Here is a 27,304-nt window from a genome sequence, read left to right as displayed (position 1 = left end):
AATGACTACTACTAATATCTATTACGTTTTTATTAATTTGTGTGATGTATCACACAATTGTAACCAAGACTAGATTTTTGCATTATAAAAATAATAAACAGCTTAAGATGATTTGCTGAATAGTTCCATTAACAGGTGGAAAAATTAATAAAAACGTAATAGGTACACAAAAAACTTAAAAAATAAAAATAAAAATATAACAATGTATGAAACATTTAACACAACCAATGATCAAATGAACAAATAATGATAAAATAGCAATAACATATTTTCAGTAACTTAATAAACAAGCACAATAAAAACATATATAGTTAAAATTGTGTTCACTTAAAAAAATATAAATAAAGTAAAATATGAAAAACAAAGAAAAAATTATTACTAAGATTTAAATTTTACAAACAATAATAAAAAAGACCAAGTATAAGACAGAGGAAACAATCGGGATCAGGTAAGCATGAAAAATAATGGAAAACTATTTCTAAAAATGGGTTTAATAAAACACACATAGAAGGTTCTTTCTTATCGATTTTAACAATGTGAAAAATCTTTGAGATTTTGTACTTTTAAAGAGGCTTCAAGTTTGAATTTTTAAAATCAACATAGAACTTGTAAAAGCTTGGCTTGAATCAGCATAAAAAAAACTTACCGTACCGGTATTTAAAATTTAGAAATTATAACAGTAAAATAAATAAATGTTACCTGCAATGTACTGCATTAAAATCATTTTCTTCAAACATTTTAAAGTTTATATATAATAATACAATGATGTAATTTTTTCTATAAGTATTAACAAAAATCATAATTTTGTCAACAAATTAAAAATAATTTATTCAGTTCCACTTTTTACATACTGTTTAATCAGCACTTAATTAATGTGTAAGTTTTTAATAATATAATTAGTTATTACAATATCTAAGCATTTAGTTGTGGAACTGTACTTACAAATTTTACAGAAACATTGTGGTCTTACTACCTTTCTTTTAAATTAAAAAATACTAAATTCCAAACATATTTTTTTAAAACCAAATCGACTTAACACATTTCCAATATTCTATCCACACTAACTACAACAGCCCTGTATACAACTTAAAAGTATCAACATTCATCGTTTACATTTTATTATATGTACACTTTCATCGCATGATGATATCACTACAGTTTAAGAAAAATTATCTACATTTTGGCCGCAATTAATAAAGACATAATACAACATTATGTCTGCTATTTATATTTATGTACAACAATATTTAAAATTAAATAACGGATTATAAGCAAATCAATTTCATAGTTGATTATCTTGTTCAAATTTCTATTTTTTACCCTCGTAACTATTCAATATTTAATTTAAATTTAGTCAGTAAAGTAGAATTAAGATAAGAATACAGTATTCAAACTGTAGAAATGAATAATGTGGTTATTTAAATCTACTGCAGTACACCAATTGATTGTTAGGACAAAACTTTATTGTACTGTTCAGTTTTTTTTTTCTTTTAGGTAAATTTATTTTTGTGTGCCAACAAGGTAAAATTTATAACTAGGCCTACCTACCAAAATGTGCGAAAAGTAAACTAAAACATTTACTTATTCTTCCTGTTTCCATAAATACCAGTAAATATTTACTTAAACATTTTAGTAACTGGTATTTTAAAAGTATAATATATTATGTAGTATTTTAGGTTCATACTGTACAGTTTTAGCCAAATTTGTCAGATTTTTCATTCATTCCGAATTCACACATTCAAACATACATCAAACATATCTTCTTTATGAGACTAAATGTCCCATTACTTTACAATCAACCAAAGCTTATAATGACTACATTTAAATTCTTTCAACATGGCAAATTGTAAAAACTAAGCTAATAACAGTTTGTTAAAATCATGCAGTTAAAATGTATTACACAGTAATTTGTTGAGCTGAATCCTATGTATATAATATGTTTAACAACAGGTATATAAAAATAGAAATATGTACAAACTCTCTTTTAGACTGAATAAGTAAAAAACAATTCAGTGTTAAGTTAAAAATTTAAAAAAGTTAAAACTACACTTTAAAAGATTGCTATGCTATCTAACTAAATCTAGTTCAACTAGTTCAACAGTTACGCATTCAATCAACAAGGAACTAAAGAACTACACATAAATTCACAATTATATACAAGTTAAAAGTTATTTAATGACCAAAGTAGTCAAGAATTGTCTGTTACATTTTATCCTGCTTCATTCAATGAAGTGAACTGGTCTATAAAATCAATGTTAAAATTATCTTAAACAATATTAACAATGTTAAAAAAATTTAGCCGAATTAATTCCTATATGAAAAAAATATGCAAAACAGGTACAATTGTTAAAGCAATCTTACAAAAAATAACAGAGCTATTTTACTTAGGAGATAAATGAATTAGTGACCACAGTTTAAATATAACTTATACAAATAGAGCTAACTAAGTGATCAAAAGGTAGCTGGTTAAATCATGACAAAAGTCAGTAGCTTTTAATGGAAACTGCATCCTGCTGTTCTTGATTGTTAGGCAGCGAGTCATTGGTGCCTAGACAACAGTTAAAAAACTACAAAGAAAATTTCTAATCCCACATAGCATTAGATATTTAAATTACAAGCATTTTGATATTTGAAAAAAATATTTTAGGATGGCAAATTATATAATTTGCTTCAGCGGCTGTTTGAAATAAACAAAATTAACATTGCTGTTACGGCAAATCCAAGATGGTGGTTTGCCTCCATGGACTCCCTTGGAAAACAATTAAAAACTACAAAGACATTTTCTAATCCCACAGTGTCCTAGATATTTAAACTACAATTACTTTGGTGTTTGAAAAAATATTTTTGGATGATAATTAACTCTTCAGCGGCGGTTTGAAATTATCCAAGATGGCCGCTAGCCTTCATGGACTCTTAATAAATGGTCCTGGCTAAAGAGTAATCATAGTCAGTAACAAAGCTTCAAAAAGCATCTCACTCCATTCTACGGCCATACCCATTGGCACTGCAGGAAGCGCATTAATTCCTTCCCCAATGGGTTAATCATAGAAACACATAACATTGTATCATTGAGTAAACATCCCTAATGACTAAGTAATAGTACTTTCTTCAAAATAAAACCAATTTCTATCTTCAACCCTTATTAGAGTGTGAGCTTTTGTTACTGATCAAAAGTTCCTATGTCCGGAACCATTGATCAAAATAAGCTCCAAGATCAAAAACAGCTGTGCCCAGTTTTGAACCATCAAAAAGCTACTGACTTTTCCCTAGATTAATGGATAAGCACTATATTCACTAATTCAGCCTCACTCATAAAGCGTAGTGTCATGGAGAAGATTGATTCCAAAAACATTTGGTCCTAGAGAAAAACAAGTAGATGTAAATGTGTTGACTTGTGAGATACTTTGGTTCAGAACACTCAGTGGATCAGAAAAGATAAAAGGAGCGGACGGCAGACGCAGGCTTGTTCCATAGTCTGGCAGATATCTCTGCATGGGCAGACACAAGGGCTCAGCTGGACAGCTCCCCTAGACAAGTAATACAAATAGTTGTAGTACTATTTTTTATTTAAATCATTCAATCAGTCAGATTTGGATTAAGTAATGTTTTAAAGATAGCTTATGATAGGCTATGACAGATTTTAGCTAGGGTATGGTTCAGTGGACGGATGTGGCATAGGTTAACTTATGCTGAGTTAGGTTAGTCTGAGTTTTAATCAAAATCATTAATTTGAATAATTACAAATCAGGGATTTTTTTTCATTTTCCTCCCAAATGGACAACAATCTGGTGTTTGAGAAAAAAGCTCTGCTAAAAAGACTAGTTTAAAATAATGGTACATTTTACTGTACTACGTCCATGTATGGGATTTGTAAAACCCATAAATAGAAATCTAGAAATTATGTAAATCCTACAAACCCCTAATGATTTGAGTACTGTACCAGAAGCTTAAAGAGTAAGACCATAGGTAGGTGGACTAAACACTGAACGTAACAATACGTTTTCAAAACAAATTAGGACAATATTTGAGACTTTTGTTCAAAGAATTGGAAGCTCTGTCACCTTATTGAACTCATATTAGATAGTGTAAAATATCAAAGTTTAAATTATAAAATATAAAATATTATAATTCACAATATTAAATGAAGAATTCATGTCCCAATTTCTTTTCAATTACACAGCATATTAAAAAGCATATAGTGCAGAACTATTGGAACGTATAACTATCGAGTAATTTTATACGATAAATTTGTTTAATAAAAGTTGTATTCCTACCTTGTGCCAACTGTTGCCTTCATGTGCTGGCTGGGTTGTGGGGGGCCACAAACGGGGTCCATTTGAGACAGGCGGGGTCTATCTCCTTGTAGCTAGGCCCCCGCCGCTTGGTCCTCTCTACATACTCCTCTATCACATCCTGTGGAATCATCAGTTAAATTGAATAAATATACATAAAATATAGAAACAAAAATTTTAAAAGTTTACCCAAGAAAAAAAATTTTCTGATAAATATCGGTGTTAAACTTAAATTAATCATATTAATTTGGTTTTAGTATGGAATGGAGAACAAGGCTGGAAAAAATTCCAGTTTCCGTCCTTGAGCTTGAGCTCTTGAGATAAAGAAAAACTATTTTTGCAAATGATAAAATGTGTCTGATCCAACCGAGCAAGGCTTGGTCCCCCGGTACTTTGGTATTACAAACAGAGTAGAGCATTAAAAACTGTATTATTATTTTTTTAATAATGTAAAGCATTTAAAAAATATTTTGACTTAAAACTAATATTTTAATGTTTAAAATGTTTCTAAGCTCAATAATGGTGTAGGTAATTTCTATAAGAGTACATAAAGTTTAATTGCACACGTTTTTATGTAAATATTTTTTTTTATTTGTTTTCACTATTTATTATTATTTACACGTATTAGAATGGAAGAATAAAAATATTTTATATTGTTAAAATACCTTCTAATTAATTAAAATTAGGCATTCAATTTAAATTATTTTAGATTGTATGTCGATTAATTCCCATTTGAATTTGGCAATAGCCATTCATTAGTTTTAAAGAAATTGAGTGCATTACAACAATACGTTGCAGTTTCATAGTAAAAATAGTAATAATTCTGATTTAAAATCAAAGCATAAGTTTGATTAATAAAAATTGTAATCTAACAGTCAAATATTTTTTTACCCTTTCTTGGATGTAAAATCAATTTTGCAAAACGTTAAACAATGAAAATGGACAAACAACTAATATTTACTTCAATTCAGTGCACTATTCAAACGAGACGGTAGGCAAACAAATAGTGAATGAAATAATCTAAAAGTGTGTAAATTGCAGACAAAAATAACTGGGGAAACAAAGCTCTATTAGTTGGCAATGTTTATCCCATCCAGGCCACTTACACCCACACTTTATATCTGCTGAAAACAAACTGTTATCACAATTAAAATGTAATGTAAATCTTTTCCAAAACTATTCTAGTTATATTCTTCTATTCATTTATTGTATAAGGACGTGTTTACTAACTATGTAAGTAAGTTAATTTAATCAATAATAAAAAAATTTCCCAACATAATTTATAATTATTTGTTTGTGTATAATATTACGCGTTTTTCAATCCTTTGGCATTACTATAATTGTAAATACACAAATAAATACACTGGGTTCATTGTTATTAAAACATTATTTATGTAATATTTCTAAATCATTAATATTATTAAGTGAAAAAGATTATTATTTTCTTGTAAATCGTAATTTATTGTAAATTTATCTGCGGTAAACTACTGTAAATATAACAAGAAAAAAATATGTTAAAATTCTTTAAATAATGTAAGAATAGATTTTTAAATGTCTACACTGTCTACATAATTAATGAAATCAAGATGTGGCAATTTTAAAGATAGTCAAGGATTTAATAATTGTGTTACATATGTGTTGGATAGAGTATGAAGTCAATTAGTAGGCTTAAATTAAATTACAGTATGTTGAACAGAGCAAGTATTTACAAAGATTAAATAAATCATTTGGATGTTATATTCAACAATGGGATATGTCTATTCTATAATGATATTGTTATTAGTATTTTCAATTAATCATTTTAATTTATATAATTATTAGAACCTATATTTATACGGTAATAACCCAGGAAAAGCTGTACTTGCATTTATAAAGCAGTAATAATAAATAGTCTTTTTGAAGAAAATTAGTAGAAAATTTATGGTGAATGACAGAAAAACTTTGTCAAAGAATAAAGGGTAAATAAACATTGTTTTCAAATGAGTTTACAACAATCGTTATAAATAATTAACAACTCCTTGTAAAAGTTTTTAAACAAATAAAATTCAACGTTCAATGGAAAATCTTAATTAGACTAAATGCATGAAACTTATTGATGAGATTTTAGTAATATATTTTATAATTTAATACACAAGATTTAATGAAAACGGTTATGATTTTACTCTTTGTAGACTAATGACGAAAAGTATTCTACTTTACGACTAACTCTAAAAAGACGCAATCATAGTTTAAAAGTTTAGAATAAATCTACGTACAAAAAGACCTGCATATGAAATAACTATGACGTAACTAATAATATAACCTAGAAACAGAATAGGGAATAAAAATTCAGACCTCGAAACACAAGAGAGATAATACAGTCTGGAGCTTGGAAGGGGGGGGTAAAGAAATGCTACAAATGTGGTCGACGGGTCTGTATTAGGTTGGGGGGGGCTTATCAAAGTCTGGCAAATAATGAATGCAAATTTCCACAGAACCCTGCGCCACAAGACCCCATTGAGAGGGTCCCACTTAAGTGTTAACTGGCAAAGAGACGATCACATTTTAATGAATTTGCTCAGCCTTTGTTTCGATCTAAATCCTGTTAGCCTGTTAAGCTGTTTACGTCAATCGCTTGTGTTTGAAACAAATAATTATCTGAAAAAGTCTTTTGATGTATCAAAAGTGGTTGAAATTTTTCATGTGACAAAGGTAAAAAATGCAACTCTTTAGTGGAAAACGATGAAAAATTTCGTTAGTATATTTTGTCTTTGAAATTACTTTTTGACTATAGTTGTAACTTTAATATTAGTACGGTGCAATTAGACCTAAACCGGGACATTCAAAAAAAAAGTTTCAAACCAGTGCCAAATTGTTGAGTACACTTCCCTCAATATGTAAACAAAAGTTACACTGATTTGAGTGTCGGGTTTGGGGGGGAGGGGTGAAAATGGGGTGAAAATAGGACTTTTTTTACTTTTTCGCAAATACCTCAAAAACGGTGCGTTTTTCTTAGAATATAATGAATTACAAAAATAATCTACATTAAATTTCGAACAAAATGATACCATACAAAACCTATCTACTATGAACGGTTCAGGTAATATTGAGGGGTAAATGTGATTTTTTTCTTAAAATTCTAAAAAAGTTGTTTTTTAAATGGAGGAAACCCATGGACACCCATAAAAAAAGTTTCTAATGAGTGCCAAATTGTTCAATAAACCTCCCTTAATATGTATAAAAAAGTTACACGGATTTGAGTGTCGGATTTGGGAAGGAGGGTTAAAAGAAAAAGGGGGGTGGATGGGACTTTTTTTACTTTTTCGCAAATACCTCAAAAACGGTGCGTTTTTCTTAAAATATAATGAATTACAAAAATAATCTACATTAAATTTCGAACAAAATGATACCATACAATACCTATCTACTATGAACGGTTCAGGTAATATTGAGGGGTAAATGTGATTTTTTTCTTAAAATTCTAAAAAAGTTGTTTTTTAAATGGAGGAAACCCATGGACACCCATAAAAAAAGTTTCTAACAAGTGCCAAATTGTTCAATAACCCTCCCTTAATATGTGTAAAAAAGTTACACTGATTTTCGTGCCGGTCTTGGGTAGGAGGGTGTGAAAACGGGGTTGGGAATTTTATTCATAAGTAATTTTGTAAATTTTGTTAAGTAACACTTTTTATTTTCCATTTTATCACAAATATAACTACAATATAATTAAATATGACTTACCTACCTAAAAAAGACAAACCTACCTAGATACGGGAACACGGTGAACTTTCTACCGTTTGAATTCTTAAGAAGATGAAATAAAAAATAACTGAAGTTACAACGATTTTTAGTTGTAAAATTATTGTGATTAAGGCTACGCTATTCAGGGTTGCCTCATTTTACAAATAAAAATCGTAATATTTATTTATTTTTTATTATTTTAAAAGCTTAATAAAAGTGTTACAGACATTTTTTCATAAAATTAGCCATTTCTAGCAATTTCAATTTGAAAAAATTAAATGGCCGCCATTTTAAAATTTTTATTGGATTAAGATATTTTTTTCTAACGTGGGTCTATTTTACCTCAACATACATATTAAGTTTGTTAATGATCGGTAAAAAAATTCAGAGATGAAATAATGTTTTTGTGAAAAAAACAAAATGGCAAATATCTGGTTAACGAAGCGATTTTGAAAAAAAATACTCTTGATTTTCTTTTTATTTTCACCCATAGAACCATTTCCTGGGGTTTGGCTGTTTACTTACAGGACTCCCTGAATACAGGATGTCTCACCTAAAGTGAACCAATAGCTAACTTTTTTATCATGGGTTATACAGTTAGTTGACTTCTTATGGGACACTCCCCTTTATTTTTTTAGATGATTTGGAATGGTTCCCAATTTTAAAAATATGTTCGCCATTTTCTAATATGGCCGAAAACTTTGTTATTTCTTATGGAACACCCTGTAGTTTATGATTGTTTTGGTATATAAATCCAATTTAAAAACATTTTTAATTTTGACATTTTCTCTTAAAAGCTACTCGTTTAGGAGTTACAGCATGTTACACTAATGGAAAAAGGCTTGTTGTGTACATTCCGCATCCTGTAGCTCATAAACGAGTAAGTTAATAGAGAAAATGCAAAGAACAAAAACTTTTTTATGGGTATCCATGGTTTTCCTGCATTTAAAAAACAACTTTTTTAGAATTTTAAGAAAAAAATCACATTTACCCCTCAATATTACCTGAACCGTTCATAGTAGATAGGTATTGTATGGTATCATTTTGTTCGAAATTTAATGTAGATTATATTTGTAATTTGTTATATTTAGAGAAAAACGCACCGTTTTTGAGGTATTTGCAAAAAAGTAAAAAAAGTCCCATCCACCCCCCCCCCCTTTTCTTTTAACCCTCCTTCCCAAATCCGACACTCAAATCCGTGTAACCTTTTTATACATATCAAGGGAGGTTTATTGAACAATTTGGCACTCATTAGAAACTTTTTTTATAGGTGTCCATGGGTTTCCTCCATTTAAAAAACAACTTTTTTAGAATTTTAAGAAAAAAATCACATTTACCCCTCAATATTACCTGAACCGTTCATAGTAGATAGGTATTGTATGGTATCATTTTGTTCGAAATTTAATGTAGATTATTTTTGTAATTCATTATATTTTAAGAAAAACGCACCGTTTTTGAGGTATTTGCGAAAAAGTAAAAAAGGTCCTATTTTCACCCCCTCCCCCCCCCAAACCCGACACTCAAATCAGTGTAACTTTTTTTACATATTGAGGGAAGTGTATTCAACAATTTGGCACTGGTTTGAAACTTTTTTTTGGATGTCCCGGTTTGCTCTTTTTTTAAGCTAATTGCACTGTACTATATATGTAAAACCCTTAAAAACAGAACGAATTTATATCCTTTGTATGACATTTATTGGTGGTCAGGGTAGATTTAAGGAATTATGACAGACCTTTTCCACCACATAAACTTTATGGAAAATGATGTAACGACCGCTGAATAACATACGCTCTAAAGAGTTAAAACTAATATCTGTATATCCACTACGAATATATATCCATTGTTAGACATTTATTGGTGGTCAGAGTAGATTTAAGGAATTATGACGGACATTTCCCATCACATAGACTAGACTGAAAATGTTAGACCAATAACATACGTTCCAAAAAGTTAAAACTAATATCTCTATATCCACTACGAATCTACATTCATTGTTTTGTTAGTCAGGATGTGTTCTTAGAAGGAATTATTGGCGACAAAGATTTCTAAATAGGTTTGAAAGACATAAATAAATGTGGTAACATAATTTTCACAAAATGACATACGATGAACAGTAATAACCCACTAGCTTACTTCTTTTTGAAAAAAAAAAACAACACGCATTTGTACACTGAAATCTGGATAAAAAACATACTGTACCTGTTTCTTTAGAATTATGTGCTTCCCCTTCCAGTACTTCATCATACCAAGAGCTTGGAGAGTGCTGACTATGTCGTAGGAATTTATGGCCATTTCTTGACTTATGTCTGAAAAAAAACCCATCAAAGGTAAATATAGGGTAAACCATCTATTAGGTATAAAAGACAGCACTGTTTTCGGTTACAATCACCCTCTTTCAATATAGCTACTATGACATTTTTTCGATTTTGTGGAACACGTAGTCAATGAGTATTGTAACAGATTTCCAGGGGGATTAGTTGGTCAGAATAACATATGAAATGCATCACTTCTAGTAGTTTCCAGTACTCGGATTTATCCACCGAGGAATATTTTTTAAGCATCCTGTATTTTTTAGTTGTTGGTTTTTTATAATAATTCGTAGCTTTTCTTTCTTTACGGTAATCATGCACCTTATTTAAGTTTTGATGCCATATTTACGACGATAAGGGGCAGTAAAAACTACAAAACATACTGTATATGCATTAGTTGATTGAAAAACATCTTTAGTCAATTTCTGACCGAATTGTATTAACCATGAAGATAATTTCTCTCTCTGTAAATACATAACCAAGACTTGATACATTTTTAAATCTTACCTTGCATTTGAATTTTGTGGAGAAACCACACGAGTCATTTGCTTATTTCCCGTTGGTTGTAGTTTTGGATTTATTTGAACTAATAACCAATTACAGAAAGTTTAGAGGTCAATGTTCCACAAAATAATCATTTTATTTAATATACTAAGTTCAAAAATATAGGCGGTTTAAGGGGAAGGGGAAGGTTTCCTAGTTCCGCCGCCACGTTTTTTACCTTAATGTATTAATCAGCTGATCGGGTATTGTTTTTTGGGTGATGTGGAAGGGATGGAATCGATTCCCCTCAAACCGCATAAGTGTTGGATAAGAAATACCATACACACCTTTAACGGACAGAGTCTTGCCTCCCAGGTTACAGAGGTACTCTAGTAGGACGTCCTTCCAGTAGCTGCGGTAGGAGATGAGGCCCAGGTCAGACAGAGGCTTCTCTGGGGAACCTATCTTGCCTTCCACCCTGGTCAGTAGATAACCTGGGACAGAGAAACACATGTTATACACAACAACTTACATCAGCTGATTGCTGAGTTAGGATCGGAAATGATAATTACTGGAACCACAGAATAAAAAGTCTGTGGACATTTCTCTTTATTCTGAGCGAAAAGATACAGCCACATCACACAATCCCTTTGCTAGGCACTGTATACCTGTAGTACACTTTTATTAGCTAAACAAAAGTGCAGGGTATTTATAAATGAATATAATGTTTTTATTCTATATCATACATACATCAATCAGTTATATATTATACTAGCCACCCGTGCTTCGCAACGGAAAGAGAATAATCATGTTCTATATATCTGTTGTATGAAAATGTAATTGTATATAGTGTATTGCATTTAAAATGCATGCAAAAGTCTAATTCATTAACCACATTGCACCAAGAAACGAATGTTCATAAAAACAAATAAAATTAAATGGCAGAACAAAACATATTATTAATTTACATCACCTGTTTTAAATTTGACTTAAATATGTTTTTTTAGCAGACAAATCTGACAACAATGCTTTCAAAATATCGGTACCTTTAAGACGGTCCCAGGGCTAAGCCCTGAAAGTTATAACGAAATTGATGTAGCATTAACCTACTCCGTGAAATTCTTCTTTTAAGTACCAAGTTTCGTGGCCATCGGTCCAGCGGTGTCTGAGTTTTATCACTGCCAAATGTATATACAAACAAATATACTAACCAACATCATCTTTTATACTAATGGACATAAAAAATAGTAACTCGAAAAGTATTATTTGTCGGTGTTATGTGTTAACTAAACTCTTTGATTTGACAAACAGAACTTATCTAGTTATTTTAACAAATATTCCAAGACACTAACCAATATTTGGAAAAAACCACCTATCAATTTGTTTTGTGCTTAATAAACTGGGGTTTTAGCACATGTATGCTTATACAAAACTTAGTTGAGCTACTCTATCATTTGATGAACAACAAAAAAGTGTGAGTTAAATGTAACTCCACATTCAAAACTTGAAAACCTGAATATTCATATTATTTAGAAACACTGTCTTATAATGGTCTATTTTAGCGATACAAACAGGTCCACAACTTCTACACGAGTTGATAAACATATTTTTAAAAAACAACGCTAAACCACAATACTTAAACACGATTTAGTTATTTACTAACAAGCTTAATTCATTAGTGAATCTGGGATAGGCCCTACTAGGCGGCAAAAGAACGTTTAGTAAAAATTTAATTAAAATTAGCATATCAAGAAAAGGAGGCTGGGACAAAGAAGATTAGAGATAAAATAAAACTGTCATTACGCGATTGTCCTCAGACATCTGCAGCACTTGAGTCTTTTTTAATTTCCTTCCTTATTTAATTTCCGTTTCCAATAATACAGGGAAGAGCCAGGTGGGAAGGGGAGGAGATGACAGCGCTCCTGGAGGAAAACTTCGGAACTACAAGAGAGTGTGTTGTTGGCAGAACACAAAACTGCGGCAAAAACTGGTCCTATGACAAACGTATGGTGGTCCTTCTCCGTGATCATATCTCCTTCATATCACAGATAGATTTCAAATGTGAGCCTATCCATACCGTAATCCGCAATACGTTGTCTATACCAATTTTTGTTGCGTTTGTCGAGTCTAAACTCACAGTGTCTGACGCCAAATACTACACAAACTTCACTAGACAAAATTAAAATTAACACACCACAATGTAAAAAATATTTACAGTGCAAAATAATTCCCTCAGTAATAGGACTTTTTCTGTTAACGCTTTTAAAAAGCAATAATCGTACCTCAATTAATTGAACTTGGTTACGACATTTATTGGAACGTTTAAAGATCCAATAAAATGTCCCTGCGATACAAAGTTACATTAATCCATGTATATCCAAACTAATATTACTATCGCAACTGTCACTAGCTACAAACGCTAAGTTCTAGCCCCGAACTGTAATAGATAAAACAGTTCCGGGCAATCCTTAAAGAACTCTATATAATATCTCTATATGATACAGCGTTGTAATATACAGGGTGTTTTTTTAAAAACTTGCATCTTTATTTATGCAAAACCCGCAATAGATAGAAACATGCAGTTGGCAGTAATCATCTATTGACGTAGGGGGCACAATTTTCTTTTTAAATTCAACGTTACATTCACATTCCCCTTCTTTTCCCCCTGCCCCCAACTTAATTTTTTTAAACAGCAAGGTACCTCTTGTGACATATCAAATAAAAGAGCATAAAAAAAGAAAATGTTTGATGAAAAAAAATTGAAAATCGGTTCATAAATGTGAGAGATATTCCCCCCTCCCCCCACGGAACTTAATTTCGATGGCAGGGGGGGAAAGGGGGGGAATGTGAATGTAACGTTGAATTCAAAACAATTGGGCAACCTAAGTCAATAGATGATTCCCGCAAACTGCATATTTCTATCTATTGCGGTTTTTACATAAATAAAGATGCAAGTTTTTAAAAAAACACCCTGTATAGAGATTTAGCTAGAACCAAACGTCGATGTAAAGGTGGGACATAAAAAAGCTACAAACCGTCAAAGCATTTAAATATAAGCCTAGTCTGTACCAAAGGGACAAAACATGCTTACTCGCCAAACATACAGGGACATTCCACATCAGCTGACCAAAAATAAATAAACTTCCCGACAACAATTATCATCCCCAAAGTAACAACTATTCATGTGGCAGCAGATTTCGGCCCCAAAGTAACAAGAATTCATCAACAAACGATACACCTGCTAACAGCTACAGGTACACAATAATTAATTAATCTTTACGACTTCCTTCGCTTCATTACGACGTTTCGTAGAGCTGCAGCCCCCCTTGTCCGTACCCGATATTTAAATGGGCGGCGACCAATTCCCAGCTTTCTTCTTCGAATATATTGCGGAAACGTAAAATCCACGCGTCTAATTTACTAGTCGGAAATAATAGTTTTTGTAGAGATTTTTCTTTAGATTCGCGCCGACAAACACATCTGATGTGTTAATTAGAATTCGTTATTTTGAATAGTAAAATTGGGTGTTAGGATCGACTGTGTTGATTACGAGTTTCATGCTTTGAATTTTAATTAATTATGGGTTTAATTTTATTGGATTATAGATTAAAACATAACATCGATAACTAAGTCGTATAATCGATAGTAGTCGACGGCTAGTGAGGGCTTGCTAAGTATAAATTAACCCACGGCCATAAAAAGACAATGCCCTGAGAAATCTAGTCGTTGAGATCCCTAAATACAGGGTGATTGATATAAGTGTGCCAGCCGTTTTGTTCTAAAACTATAAGAGATATCAAAAAAAGTTAAATGGTAAGTGCCTTGGATTTTTTATTAAAAAAATTGTAGTCAAGTCAAAAAAAATATTTTAGCCGCCATTTTTTCAATATGGCCGCCAACTTTGATTTTTCTTATGGAACACCCTGTATTTTATGATTTATTCTGGTAGAAAATGTAATTTTAAGACAATTTTATTCTTGTAATTTTTTTGATAAACCTAACCGTTTCAAAGATAATAATGGTATAAGTTGTGAAATTTTGAATGGTTTTCGAATAAAACAACTGGTATGCTTGCTTAGGCCTTTATCGAAGCTCTTTCTCACGCAGAAATTTCAAAACTTTAACCATTATTATCTTTGAAACGGTTAGGTTTATGAAAAAAATCACACGAATAAAATCGTCTTAAAATTACATTTTCTACCAGAATACATGATAAAATACAGGGTGTTCCATAAGACAAATCAAAGTTGGTGGCCATATTGAAAAAATGGCGGCTAAAATATTTTTTTCGACTTTACTAAAAATTTTTAAATAAAAAGTCCAAGGCACTTACCATTTAACTTTTTTTTATATCTCTTATGGTTTTCGAATAAAACGGCTGGCACACTTATATCAATCACCCTGTATACTCAAAAAACCAACCATAATTTTGTGATAAATTTAGTTCGTAAGGGTTTGGATGAGAGTCCAAACCATAAACGTAAACGATAACTGAAATTAAGTTTTATGATGCTTAAATAAATATAAAAAGTTTAAATGAAAATGTGTTTATGAAAAAATGAAAAAATCTTACTTTCAGGTTAATTTAAATATGTTCTGATGTATACAAGATTGGTTGTGTTAAGAACAGTAAACTTCCAACCATCCGAATTATTTGTTACAAGTGATATAGACCAACAAGGTACCAATTGCCAAAACAGAATATCATTCCCCAAAATTCCACCCGACCAAATTAATCCACAGTTAGCAAGATCCTCGAAATTCCAGACATTCAAGTCAAACATCCAAATCAAAGGAAGACAGAAGACAAAGTAACAACACAGTAGTTCTGAGCACCTCTTCATTCAAGGGGTGAACCCTTGGCTCGCTGAAACAATAACTAATAATCGTCAAAAGATAATGTTTCCGCTGCGGCTGGCATTCAGCGCGTTGAGATCAACTTTCAATGACACTTTGGCTGATTATCTGGAGGGTTGAAACAACTATCCCCTCCCCTCAAAAACTTTAGGATTGCACCTCCATACAATTTGTCTGGGCACAGTAATGTGTTGCCACTTCCCTACCCATTGCATATAGTGACTGTCTGGGTTAAGACAATTATCTAGAACTATTTAGAAAATGATTACAGAATTTTTTACAAAATCATAATGTATAAATACAGGAGAAAATGTGGAAATTCCTTATTTCTTGAGTTATTTCCCTTTGCTAATGCTATTGCAAATAATATCCTTTTGTGTTATCCAATTATTCACAGAGGAAGCGTGAATATAATATGTAGATTTAATTTTTGACAATACATCTGTTTATTAGCTTGAGGCAAAATTCTGGATAATAGAACGACTTTTATATGCTTTTACCATTTTATTTACCACTTACAACGAGCAAACAGGCTAGAAACACATTAGGTATTTTGACATCAATATTTGGCCCACGTAAATATAATTTCAAAATACTGTCAAAGTTATTTTATTTGATAACAATTATTTTGTTCGAAAATATTTAATTCAATCAAACAGGTCACATACATATTTTTATATCTTTTATTAATTCTTAATGGGGAATCTTTACTTATCACCCATAAAGTATAACCTAAACGACGTACTACTATCACAAATAAATTCAAAATATCTTTACTACCTACCTATCATTATTTAGTTACGAAATTTTCGATTTGTGTCTATATAATTCAAATGTCTCTTAAAACATATAAATAATGGACAGACACTTCATTATCTTTCGATAATTCATATGAAAAATCGGGACAATTATTAAGCGATTCTTGGTAGAGTAACTCCATCCCTATATACTGCAGTGGAGGGAGACAATTTAGCTTGTATCGTGGAAGGAATGTTTACTTTAACGCTACATCACCCAATATTCTCCGTATCTATCCTCGAATATATTCACATTCTTTTTTCAGCACAGTCAAGCCCCCGGTTTTAGAGTTAAAAAATAAACGAAAAGAATTGTAAACCTCAGGTAATTTCGATGAAGGTAGCTTTTCGAAATTATGATAATTGTTTTCTCATATGTCAGAATAGGTATAAATCTTGACTTTTTTATCTGTATTTGGCCATCTACATAATTTATAATTTACCAGTTAGGTTTATTATACCTACAAACATGGCAAACATTTCAAATTACAAATTTTTGAAGGAGTGACTGTACATTATTTGTAATCTGTTTAAATAAATTTAAAAAAAAAACTTAGGATTAATATTTACTTCCTTAATGTTCAAACATCGTAATATAAAATCCTTAATTAAATATTACAGGCCTACATGATTATTTTTGTTTTTTTTTAACCAGGTATTTAGAATATACGTCGTAGGCTATTCGTGAGTAATTATATCGAGGGCAAATTTTGGGCAAGTGGGCCATGGCATAAGATTCTTCGTACTAACGCGGGGGATATTTTCCCTGTTCAGTGGACAAACTTCGGGATAGGTAGAGCTATGTACAAATTCTGAGGGCGGGATAAAGTGGGGTATTTCGAGCCGAAATGCGGGATATTTACCCGTGTCTTGTGGATACGAGATACGGGATAATGTAATACGTGAGATGTAATAATATAAAAAGATTTTTTCTAACATTGGGTGAAATGGAATTTTTCATGAGAAAAGCACGTTATTCTACTACGCATAGTGGTAAATTTGCTGGATTTGAGTGGATGAATAAATAGGTTTGCGTTGTAAATGTGGGATGTATTGGGAACTTTCATCAATAGTGCGGGATATTTTTCCGTTTTTAGTGGAAACACAGCTGTGTAGCTGCGTTGTGGTAAATATTGAAAACATCGCAGTTTCCTTTCCAAAGTGCAAGATTCCCTTCCTTGTCGAGTGAATATACAATTTGGAAGAAGAGAGTGTTCTACTAATTTTACAAGTGATTAATTTGGTATTGTTGTACCGAAGTGCGGGAGTCTTTCCCTTGCTGAGAAGACACATTGCTGAGTAGTATACACATTATAAACGTGGAATGAGTTTTGAAAGTTTTATGCTAAGGATGGGGATATCCTTCATTTGCCAAGGAGACACATAGATAGGGGGAATGCACGCTTTGTAAATGTACCTACGATAAATTAGGTATTTACCACTAATTTGCGGGATATTTTTCCTTGCCAAGGGGACAAATAGTGGTCAGGGGATGTAAAAATTGTATTTGTAATCAGGTATTTTCCCGCCAACCTGCGGGATATTGTTCTTTACCAAGTGGACACATCACTGGCTTGAGGGTAGTGTACAAATTGTAAATAAGGGATCAATTATGATTTTTCCCCGGCAATTGCGGGCAATGTCCAACCTTACCCAATGGACACAACGCTTGATGGGGGATGTACTACTGTAAATGTAGGATAATTTAGGTAATTTTCACAACAAAGCGTGTGTTATTCTCCCTTTGCAGGGTGCAAGTTTTGTACCTAACCAAATTTCAATAATTTTACCATTATCTCTGGGTAAGGGGAGGTTTCGTATATGTGGAATAAATAGGTATTTTTTCGCCAGAGTGTGGGATTTTCTCCCTGGACACATAGTCACATTGCTGTGAGGGATTATACGTAATGGATACCCTTGGGTGTTCGTGAATGAGGGATAAATAGGTTACTTTTCACCAAAGTGCGGGATTTTCTCCCTGGACACATGGTCACATTGCTGGGTAGGGGGGTGTACGCATTGCGCCGAGTTGGGGTAGGTTGAGGGTTGGAGTACTGAGGTTCAACGACCTCGCTCGATATGGGCGACCCCTAGCGGCGTTGGGGGGAGGTTAATTGAGGAAAAATTATCGTCTACCTCTCGCTACCCTTCCATACGCAACCCATATCGCGATTCTGGGAATGCAGTATTGGTAATTTAATGAAAAGAGGGCTTCTCAGAAAAAGATATTGAGTCGTATGCACTTTGTGAGGGAAATTGCAAATTTGTCAATATAAGTTTTGATTTTGAAAATTCTTTGCCAATAATAGGCAGCTTAAAATTAGAATTTGAGTATGCTTGACGTATGACGTTTGAAGCTTCATTTCATCCTTATAATGGCGTTTACATTAAAAAGTAATAAATATAAAAGGCTTGTGATGTACTTATATTGACATTTAGATTAATAAAATAAAACAGCAGGAAAAATTTGTACAATTTACAATGCCTTCATAGCTAAATTAATTTTACAGGTTAATCTCAGACGACATATTGCAAAAATTAGACTTAAGAATTTTTTTAGAAACTAGTACACGGTATTTAAGGGGTACATTACGCCGTATTTACACTGATTTACACACGGTATAAAGGATATTTTTAATGATGTTAAGTTTTTGGGTTTGGCTGAATTTCACAATTCCTCAGTCCTACGAGAATACTGCACGGGTACGTGATAATGAGCATTTGAGGTGAGAAACCCCAATATATTTTCAATTACTTACATTTTGATTTGCAGACATGACGTACACTGTAGTAATTTAGTGTAGTACTAAACTACTCTCTGAAGGCTGAAATCCTCTTCTACATTTTTAAAATGCTTCATAGGTCCAATAATTTATATAAACGAGTAGTTGAAGTTTACAAAACCATTTTTGTAAGACAATGAGCCACGAAAACAACTTTTGGCTTTATTACGTACCATAAAATCTATATAATTCAAATTATTACTTTAAAAAACATCACACACTATACAAAACTCCGTTAAACCTTGAAATCCACAACTCAACACAATATTCGACTTGTACCCGTATTCTGAATCTCACAAAAGTTACTAGTAATTAAATGAGGAAAATATACGTTGGAAAGATGATTAATGCAGACAATTACAGTACACGGGTAGCGTGCAGCGTGACGTATAACAGATGCAGTTTTAATTAACAAAATCAGCTGCAGCGATCAAGTTTCGATCAGCTGATATAAACACGTGTAGCTGTCATGAGGCTTGTCATAACACGTGAACACGGCTTGTCAACCGACACGCGTCACGTCATTCTCAAGCGTGTTGAGACACGCAGTTTACGTGGTAATTTGGTATTCTTTGAAATGTATTTCTATTTCGTCGACGAGGATTCGTAGCAATGTGGTTTTATATCTGCGTTCAGACGTCTTTGATTAATTGAGACTTTAACAACTGATAGCCAGGAATCCTTATAATACGTGAAGGCCATTTCTACGAAACAACCCTTCCATTAAAGGCCAAGTCACACCGAGCTCGCTCCCGCGGCGGGAGCGAATTTTGAAAAATCGCTCACCATGTTATCAAATGTGCCAAGTCACACCGCACTACCGCGCGCCCGCGGGCGTGCGGTAGTGTCCTCGTCCGCCTGCTGAGCGATTTTTTGAGACTACCGCGGCGGGAGTTTTGTCTAGCGCATGCGCAAAGGGGCATTTCGAATGCTCAAGCTATTTAAAGTTTAAAAGTAATACAGTTTAATACAGATTTAAATTAAATTTAACATGTTTCTTTTGTTTGATGATGTAGTCTATGTTGTTTTGTATTATCTTCGTAATTATGTTTATCACCAGAAAAAAATCATTTTTGTTTACCATGCAAAAATAATGTTTACGGTGGAAAATTGATGTTCCACACAAACATTTTTATATTGCCACGTAAACAATTTTTTTATTGTTTCATCAACTTTTTCGATTTGCAACAACCAAAACTTTACAATCAATGTAAACTTGAACTTTCAATAGAAGGCTTAGCAAAAAAATACATTAGTGTTAAAATGGTCATATGTTTTTATTTAAAAAGTAAATAGTCTTTGTAGTGTAGCGAAAAATAACGTTCAAAAGCTGAAAGTGGATAATTTATACACAACCATATTTAAAATGCTTCGAACACAAGGTCTAAATTAAATTAAAAAAAAATAGTTATTCACTTTTTAAAGCAGCCCTACACTAACAAATTAATAAACATTCAATTGCTTCTTAAACACTTTACTTAAAACCTGCAAATTTACATGGCATACTAAACAGGTAAGATGAGTTTCTTATGTAAAACGAATTGTAATGAACTCATCTCAAAACTCCCGCCGCGGACGCGAACTTTTGGTGTGACATGGCTCGAGGAAAACCGTCCGCGCGGGGTACTCCCGCGGCGGGAGCGGCGGATGTCGGTGTGACATGGCCTTAAATGGATTGATTTTTACAAACGATGTGTCAAAATTAAGTATTTTTTGTGTAGACGCCCTCTTTTACCAATTCCCGTAATAAAACTCCTCAGGCTCTGCCCCACAGGCCATCAAAATCCCAATGTATTTCTTATGAAGAAAACATTTTGTTTACTTAAACGGACGAATAATTTGTATCAATTGCATACTAAAACACACGATACACACAAGAGCGTTCGTTTTCAGAGGGAGTTCTTTTTCAGTTTCGATAACTGGAGTAGCGTGATTGATTATATTATCTTTGGGACTCTTTTAAGCATTGAGTTTTAAGTCAGTGGAAATTATTACTGTTATTCATTTTGAAATCACGCCTTTAATACTTTGTAATTGCTCGAATTCGAGCAACAGGGGCACTAGTATTCTAAATAATATTTGAAAATGTCTACTAATTCTAATAACGTACGGCAAATTGAAAAGATTCCGTTCTCCGCCCTTTTGTTATACTGTGTACTTACATTGATTTATGTATTAGCCTAATAATTAAAAAAATATATAACATGCTTTGAATGATGAGAGTGACATACCTTACCTAACCTAACCTGACTTGTATTTAACATAGCAGGGACAACAAAATAATCCTGACCGCAATTTAAAAACTAACCATATAAAAAGTTGAATCTAGCTAGTTTATGTGACGTGTATCATTCTCATCATTCAAAACATATTATGTATCTCATGAATAATTATTTTATAAATTAACAAACGCACCCTTATTTAACTATTTCTACATCTTGACCGTCATAAAACACCGTTAAACAAATGTAATTCTAAACTGATTTTCCAATCAACACTTTAAATTGCACACCCGACCTAAATAATATATTTTCAAAAAACATCGTGAGACAAACATTGAGAATTTATTTAAGACACTGTGACCAACGAATGCCACAAATTTAGCATGTCTGGCGTTGGAGGCCAGGGGGGTTTGGGCAGGGGGCACCAGGGGGGGTGGCTGGGGGGCAACTCCAAAAAGCAATATCTCGTAGTCGAGTCCGTTGCCCCAGTCTCAATATCTGCATCACATGGGCGGCATACTTCACTTACTTATTGGTTTTATCTGTTGCAAAAATATTCGATAAAACACATTCCATAAAAATCGGCAAATTGATTCACAGTTGATTCGAGGTACGATTGCCTTATTGGTCAAACAAAAAGGAAATAAAATAAATATCTTAATTTGTCATGTTTTGTTAAAAAATTATACAAACTATTTAGAGTTTATTTTCAACACAAAAAATGTATGACAGTTAACTTGTACATAATGAGCATTTTTCCATAGGATAGTGTATGTTGAAATCGGTATTTCAACACCCATAAATAAATATGCAAATTCCACGTTTCTTGAAATAGAAAAAAAAATATTTTTTACATTTGTCATTGGTGTAAGCTTACTGCATCCACATCTTACAATGCAAAATAATAAATACTCGACTGCACCTAAAACTTACAACGCAAAATAATATGACAAGCTTTAAATGGTCGCTTAACTTATAGAGAAGAAAGGTAACTCACTTTTCTTTGTAACCGGATAGATTAATCAATAATCAATTATTTAACTAGGTGGGACGCCACTAGGTAGAGTACTTGAACAATATATATTTTGATAGCTTGCAGTTCATCGCGCGACGAAGACTTTTTAATGAACAAATTCTTCAGCAATTCAGGAAGACTAATTAAATTGGTTCCTTCGTGAGTCGGTACTGCAAATCACCTACCTCAAATTCTATTAAAAGAGTATATATATGATAGTCCTTAAAAATAAGGTAAAAAAATTTAATATATAAATTCCATGTTTCTTAAAATATATTCTAATTATTTTCGTACATAGTATACTTAAGTTTTTTTTTTTCATTTTGACACTGTCGAAGTATTACATTACGTATTAATATTAAGATAAACGTATCTGAAATATCACTTACCTTGATGAAATCATGGTAAAATTGAAGTGGTTTGCTGTATAAACTGAAATTGTAAGTAGAGAGTAAAAATTGAAATTTATACTGCTTGTAAACTAGCTAAGCAGACTTATTACAAACCGAATAAGAAACTGAAAATATTTTGAAATTTTAATACCACAAAACTCTATATACGACAACAATACTTGAATGCAGCACGTTATGAAGATTTCTTCATTAAAACTTTTGAAGATTACTGTTTATGTGATGCTTCTTATAGCCTCTTCGAGCCGAATATTCCCCATTTCTAGTCCCTAGCTACCAAAATCCCGGTTGATAACAGATGCCATCTCTCAAATTTCTGTAAAATGTAAACATTTCAAGTAATATGACGTAAAATGTGTTGTATTATAATGAAAAATGGTTAACCTGTATGATAATGTTACATGTCAGTAATGATTTAAGTGGTAAAATATTTTCCCTGGTAAAAAAATCACAAAACAATTGTACACTGTACGTAGTATTTTATTGACACGAGAATTCTCAAACTTTCGAAATTGAATCGTTATTATTGTTACTTATCTTATGACAGTTGTTCATGTTGATTTACACAACCAAATCTATTTAAATTCAAAAGAGTTGCCAAAATAAATTTAAAATAAAAATACTTTATTTCTGTTAAAAAATTTAAACGGAGGTATGTTATGAATCTTCCCAGGGACAAATAACACACATTCCATAAAATTCCGTGTGTTTCTGCATGCATCGACTGCACCACACATGACACATATTGCAGTGAAGTGTGAAGCGCAAACGACTTTTACGGTACATTTTTAGTTATTCCATTCTAAAAAAGAAAACTTACTAGAATTATTTATTTTTGTAAAAAACCATTTGTAAAGAATTTGACAATTTTGAAAAGTAAAGAATAGACAGTTAGATATTTTAATGTTGTAAAAATGTATATAAACATTCCCCGCAACCCTTGGATTTTTTTACAAGTGTATAGGAGTAGAATTGAAATTAATCAATTAAAATCAAGATTTGAACATCTCATCCTTTCTTGTAATAATGTAAAAGCTATATTAAATCGCCCCAAAAGTAAAATTTAAGTTACTTACATACACCCATTCTGACTTCAATCTCTTATTTTCTTTTTATGCCACTTCTTTTCTTTTGATTGGATTGTAAATTGGCGGTCTTTCAATTTCTGATAATATTTATGTTCTGAAAAAAGACAAATTTAAAAAAGTTAAAAAGTTATTTTGTGTTCTAGAAAAAACAAAGGCAAGAAAATGTCTTCCAAAAACCAAAATAGCAAATCAGAAATTTGAGAGATTATGGCAATTTTTAGTACTGGAAAACTTAAAACCCGTTTGCTAAAACCCGTTTGCTAAAATCAGTTTCCTTACTACGTTGTTCTTTAAAACTCGAGGTATAGTGCCCAGAAAGGTCACCTTTTATATAGCCTAGATAAAACATTTTTTCTCAGCTCGTGTGCATCTCAAGGGATAATCTACGCATACTAGAAAGATATTTTCCTATAGATGTGCAGAATCCCTTTATACATTTAAATAGGCTCAAAAATAAGCACAAAGAGTGAATATGAATTTTAAAAATTAACATGGTCCTTATGGACTGTCATACTGATACTGATACTGATGTCGAATTAACAGCGAAATATAAACAGAAAATCAAAACAAAATCCTAGCAGCATGAAGGAAGGATCTGTCGTGGTTGTTGGTTGTCTGTTATATCCAACCAAGTCACAACAAAATCCTAGCAGCATGAAGGAGAGGTTCTGTCGCAGTTGTTGGTTACCAGTTACATCCAATCAAGTCACAACAAACTCCTAGCAGCATGAAGGAGAGGTTCTGTCGCAGTTGTTGGTTACCTGTTACATCCAACCAAGTCACAACAAAATCCTAGCAGCATGAAGGAGAGGTTCTGTCGTAGTTGATGGTTACCAGTTACATCCAACCAAGTCACAACCAAATCCTAGCAGCATGAAGGAGAGGTTCTGTCGCAGTTGTTGGTTACCAGTTACATCCAACCAAGTCACAACAAAATCCTAGCAGCATGAAGGAGAGGTTCTGTCGCAGTTGTTGGTTACCAGTTACATCCAACCAAGTCACAACAAAATCCTAGCAGCATGAAGGAGAGGTTCTGTCGTAGTTGATGGTTACCAGTTACATCCAACCAAGTCACAACCAAATCCTAGCAGCATGAAGGAGAGGTTCTGTCGCAGTTGTTGGTTACCTGTTACATCCAACCAAGTCACAACCAAATCCTAGCAGCATGAAGGAGAGGTTCTGTCGCAGTTGTTGGTTACCTGTTACATCCAACCAAGTCACAACAAAATCCTATCAGCATGAACGAAGGATATGGATATGTCGTAGTTGTTGGTTACCAGTTATATCCAACCAAGTCACTGCTGTGTTTGTAGACAGCAGGATTGTACAGAGAGGTAATTCTACGTCTAATGCAGTTATAACCACCTCTGATGTGGCTAATTGTCTGTTGCACCGAGTGTACATCTGATGCACTTCTTACTAACGACCAATTAGCCAACAGGAGATGTATTCATTATACTACGGGAAGTAAAGGCGCTACAGTCGACTTGGTCGAAATCCACGTTAAGTTATTTCGTAGCCATTATACGACTAATTGGTACAGCTTGTTATAAATATTTAAGGCCATGCACTGTTGGCCATTTGGAATATAGATATGTAAACGTTCGCTTCGGTTTTGGTTATTGGGGTATAGTTGGTAGTTTAACGCAGCAATGTTATATGTCTGATAACATTTTAGCCTTAGGTACTCAAAGTGAATATTATTGTATTGTTTTGATTCTAAAACAGCTTTAAGATGATATTGATAATATAATGTCTCCTTCACAGTACTGAGGTGTGTCTGTCTATGACTCAACCAACTATGATTCTTAATTGGAACAAAACGAACGTTACGAAACGGTTATGGAAAGTTGGCAGGTCGTCGAAAGACGACAAATTGTCTAAGTTTCTAAGAAGGGAAGGAAAATGTAAATGTAAAAGCGACCCAAATGCAAATGCAAAACTCACATTTAAGGCGTTACATTACCGTCCCGGGGTTCATTTAGAGCTAATAGCGGGGGTTATTTGAAATTTAGATATGAAATTTGGTTTTACAGAAGAGTTGGGAATAATGCCTGTTGTTTTTGTTTACATGATTTCTTCGTTACCATATTCATTTTTCATAATTGCAAATAGTCGACATAGACGATCATCACACTTAAAGCACTCCGTGACTATTTCATCGTTTTCTAGGTTATAATTCCAATGTTTCTAAACGACGAACAACTAGTGTTTAAATTAAAATTAAAATATATTTATTCCTAACAAAAGCCTGGTCAACTTGTCAGCGATGTTCAATTGATACTCCAAACATTTTAACATCATTTATCAGTAAATTGTATCACTATACAACATATAAAACAGTATACCTTTTCATTCTAATGCAGTTGGTGGCAGGCACATATATATAACACAGAATGTATGGCAGTAAAATGTGCATCTTACTAGTAGTGCAAGTTTATCTAAAGAAACTACATTTTTCACTCCGTATAAGTGTTTAGTCATACCGTACTGTTTTGTTTCGAGATATCTTTAACGAGGATCGAACTGATGATGTGCGTCGTCATGAAACCGGTAGTCATCAGACAAACGAAAGAATATTAAACAGGTAACAGTTTATTTAACAATTTAAAAACTGAACCTCCAAACATTGGACTTCATGGGACTTGTTCTGAAATATTTACATTATGAATGGCCCTTATAAGCTGATTTCAACCCAGTAACGGCATGAAGGAGAGGTTCTGTCGCAGTAGTTGGTTACCAGTTACATCCAACCAAGTCACAACAAAATCCTAGCAGCATGAAGGAGAGGTTCTGTCGCAGTTGTTGGTTACCAGTTACATCCAACCAAGTCACAACAAAATCCTAGCAGCATGAAGGAGAGGTTCTGTCGTAGTTGATGGTTACCAGTTACATCCAACCAAGTCACAACCAAATCCTAGCAGCATGAAGGAGAGGTTCTGTCGCAGTTGTTGGTTACCAGTTACATCCAACCAAGTCACAACAAAATCCTAGCAGCATGAAGGAGAGGTTCTGTCGCAGTTGTTGGTTACCAGTTACATCCAACCAAGTCACAACAAAATCCTAGCAGCATGAAGGAGAGGTTCTGTCGTAGTTGATGGTTACCAGTTACATCCAACCAAGTCACAACCAAATCCTAGCAGCATGAAGGAGAGGTTCTGTCGCAGTTGTTGGTTACCTGTTACATCCAACCAAGTCACAACCAAATCCTAGCAGCATGAAGGAGAGGTTCTGTCGCAGTTGTTGGTTACCTGTTACATCCAACCAAGTCACAACAAAATCCTATCAGCATGAAGGAAGGATATGGATATGTCGTAGTTGTTGGTTA

The 27,304-nt window shown here is 32.9% G+C and overlaps 1 protein-coding gene across 1 annotated transcript in view; it reads right to left on the bottom strand.

The window, feature by feature from the left end:
- Window positions 1–488: 488 nt before the first annotated feature.
- The window catches only part of LOC128985309 (histone acetyltransferase KAT7-like), a 58,261-nt gene continuing 31,445 nt past the window's right edge, over window positions 489–27,304 (bottom strand). Inside the window, exons 5-8 of the mRNA XM_054404701.1 lie at window positions 11,152–11,298; window positions 10,212–10,318; window positions 4,275–4,413; window positions 489–3,527 (exon numbers count right to left, since the gene is read on the bottom strand). Of these exons, the coding sequence (XP_054260676.1) occupies window positions 4,294–4,413; window positions 10,212–10,318; window positions 11,152–11,298 (374 nt within the window). The 3' untranslated portion in view covers window positions 489–3,527; window positions 4,275–4,293. The remainder of the gene's footprint in view (window positions 3,528–4,274; window positions 4,414–10,211; window positions 10,319–11,151; window positions 11,299–27,304) is intronic.

Source organism: Macrosteles quadrilineatus, unplaced genomic scaffold, assembly GCF_028750875.1.
Source record: "Macrosteles quadrilineatus isolate MER2022 unplaced genomic scaffold, UCM_ALF_1.0 Scaffold_2__2_contigs__length_208266976, whole genome shotgun sequence".
NCBI classification, from domain to species: domain Eukaryota; kingdom Metazoa; phylum Arthropoda; class Insecta; order Hemiptera; family Cicadellidae; genus Macrosteles; species Macrosteles quadrilineatus.
The sequence above is the reverse complement of the archived record's forward strand: the minus strand, read 5'-3'. Positions and strand labels throughout refer to the sequence as shown.